Genomic DNA, 1,640 nt, shown 5'->3' on the forward strand with positions numbered 1-1,640 from the left:
ATTTACAGTACATTTCCACCAAAAATTAGAATTCCTCACCAGTATGTTGTATTATAAAACTTTTGATAGTTTGCTAATAATGGTGGGCATATAGTGGTATCTCATTGTTCTAATTAACATATCTCTGTTTACTAATTATGTTAAAAACACTTTTTAATGTTTATTATCCATTTGGATTTCCTCTATTGTGTATTGCATAATCAAATGATTTATTTTTCTATTGGATTTTCTACCTTTTTAAAAAATCAAATTGTAGGGCTTCCCTGGTGGCGCAGTGGTTGAGAGTCCACCTGCCGATGCAGGGGACACGGGTTCGTGCCCCAGTTCAGGAGGATCCCACATGCCGCGGAGCGGCTGGGCCCGTGAGCCATGGCCGCTGAGCCTGCGAATCCGGAGCCTGGGCTCCGTAACGGGAGAGGCCACAACAGTGAGAGGCCCGCATACCGCAAAAAAAAAAAAAAAAAAAAAAGATTCTGCTAAGGTCTGTATTGAGCATCTTGTGCGTGGGGAGGTTGTAGTTATTCTTGAGGGAGGCAGCTTTACCCCAAGTGCCATGCAGCTCCTCTAACTTGCGGAAAAGCACTTTCAGTCCAAATGCAGAAACGTCCCACATGCCCCCCAGGAGCAAATTTTAAAATGTTCAGTTTGCTTATATTAAGCAGAGTAATTCCAGGGATGTTTCTGAAGGCCTTGATGATACCGTTGTCCTCATTACAGATGATGCAGGGTCCCCTGCGCTGGATAAAGTGACAGTTTCTCATTTTGCCTTTGCCAGCTCTCATTCACTGCGACGCGTAGACCTTTTTGATATCATTCCAGGCCTTAAGTTTCTTCAAAAGCAAAACAGCCTCCTTGGTCTTCTTGTAGCCTTCAACTTTATCTTCAACCACCAAAGGAAGTTCAGGAACTTCCTCTATACGATGACCTTTAGACATGACCGGCGCTGGTAAAGCCGAGGCAGCCAACGCACAGCAGATGGCATATCGCTTCTGCGTTGTATTCACTCTGCGGTGCCAACATCGCCAGGTCTTGGTTGGCGCAAACATGAGGGCCCCATGACACATAATTCCAAAAGCATCCTGACCAGAACAGTGAGTGCTGCCACCTCGAACCCTGGGAATTTGAGCCACAGCTCTGCCAGTTTCCCAAGACTCAGCACTGGTTTGATGACCTGCTAATTCACTGACAGCATAGGGCTGTCTGTTGTTTTTGCTCAAGTTGGCGTGCGCAAAGTTCACAATATCTGGTCGAATGGGAGCCTTGAACACAGCAGGCAAAGTGACATTTTTGCCAGATGACTCCCCCTTTTCAGAGTACACTGATATCAGTGGACGAGCACACGCCATGGCGGGAGAGGAGAAGGCCACGCTCCCCTCAACCCGGCGGCTACCACAGGAAAAGCTACAAATAATTTAAATAACATACATAAACAGATTATTCCTAAACCTAACATGAAAGTATTAATACTAATGGTATGATTTAATTTATCACCTTTGCATTTAATTATAAATCTTCCTCTGGTTAAAAAGTCATTCATCTACTAAATGAAGCAGCAGTTTAACATTGAAGATGATCAGAGAGGTTCTGTTTCAGGAGAACTGAGGTTACCACCTGGAGCAAGTCATTGTTACTAATTATGC

General features: G+C 44.3%; 1 protein-coding gene across 1 annotated transcript; it reads right to left on the bottom strand.

Moving 5' to 3' along the window:
* Window positions 1-676: 676 nt before the first annotated feature.
* Window positions 677-1,378, bottom strand: LOC132530525 (large ribosomal subunit protein uL4-like). Its single transcript, XM_060167713.1, has one exon. The coding sequence runs from the start codon at window positions 1,344-1,346 to the stop codon at window positions 783-785; it is 564 nt and encodes a 187-aa protein (XP_060023696.1). The 5' UTR covers window positions 1,347-1,378; the 3' UTR covers window positions 677-782.
* Between the last annotated feature and the right edge of the window lie 262 nt (window positions 1,379-1,640).

Source organism: Lagenorhynchus albirostris, chromosome 12 (assembly GCF_949774975.1).
Source record: "Lagenorhynchus albirostris chromosome 12, mLagAlb1.1, whole genome shotgun sequence".
NCBI classification, from domain to species: Eukaryota; Metazoa; Chordata; class Mammalia; order Artiodactyla; family Delphinidae; genus Lagenorhynchus; species Lagenorhynchus albirostris.

Coding starts and splice junctions, on each gene's coding strand:
- LOC132530525 (XM_060167713.1), bottom strand. CDS start 1,346: ATGGCGTGTGCTCGTCCACTGATATCAGTGTACTCTGAAAAGGGGGAG.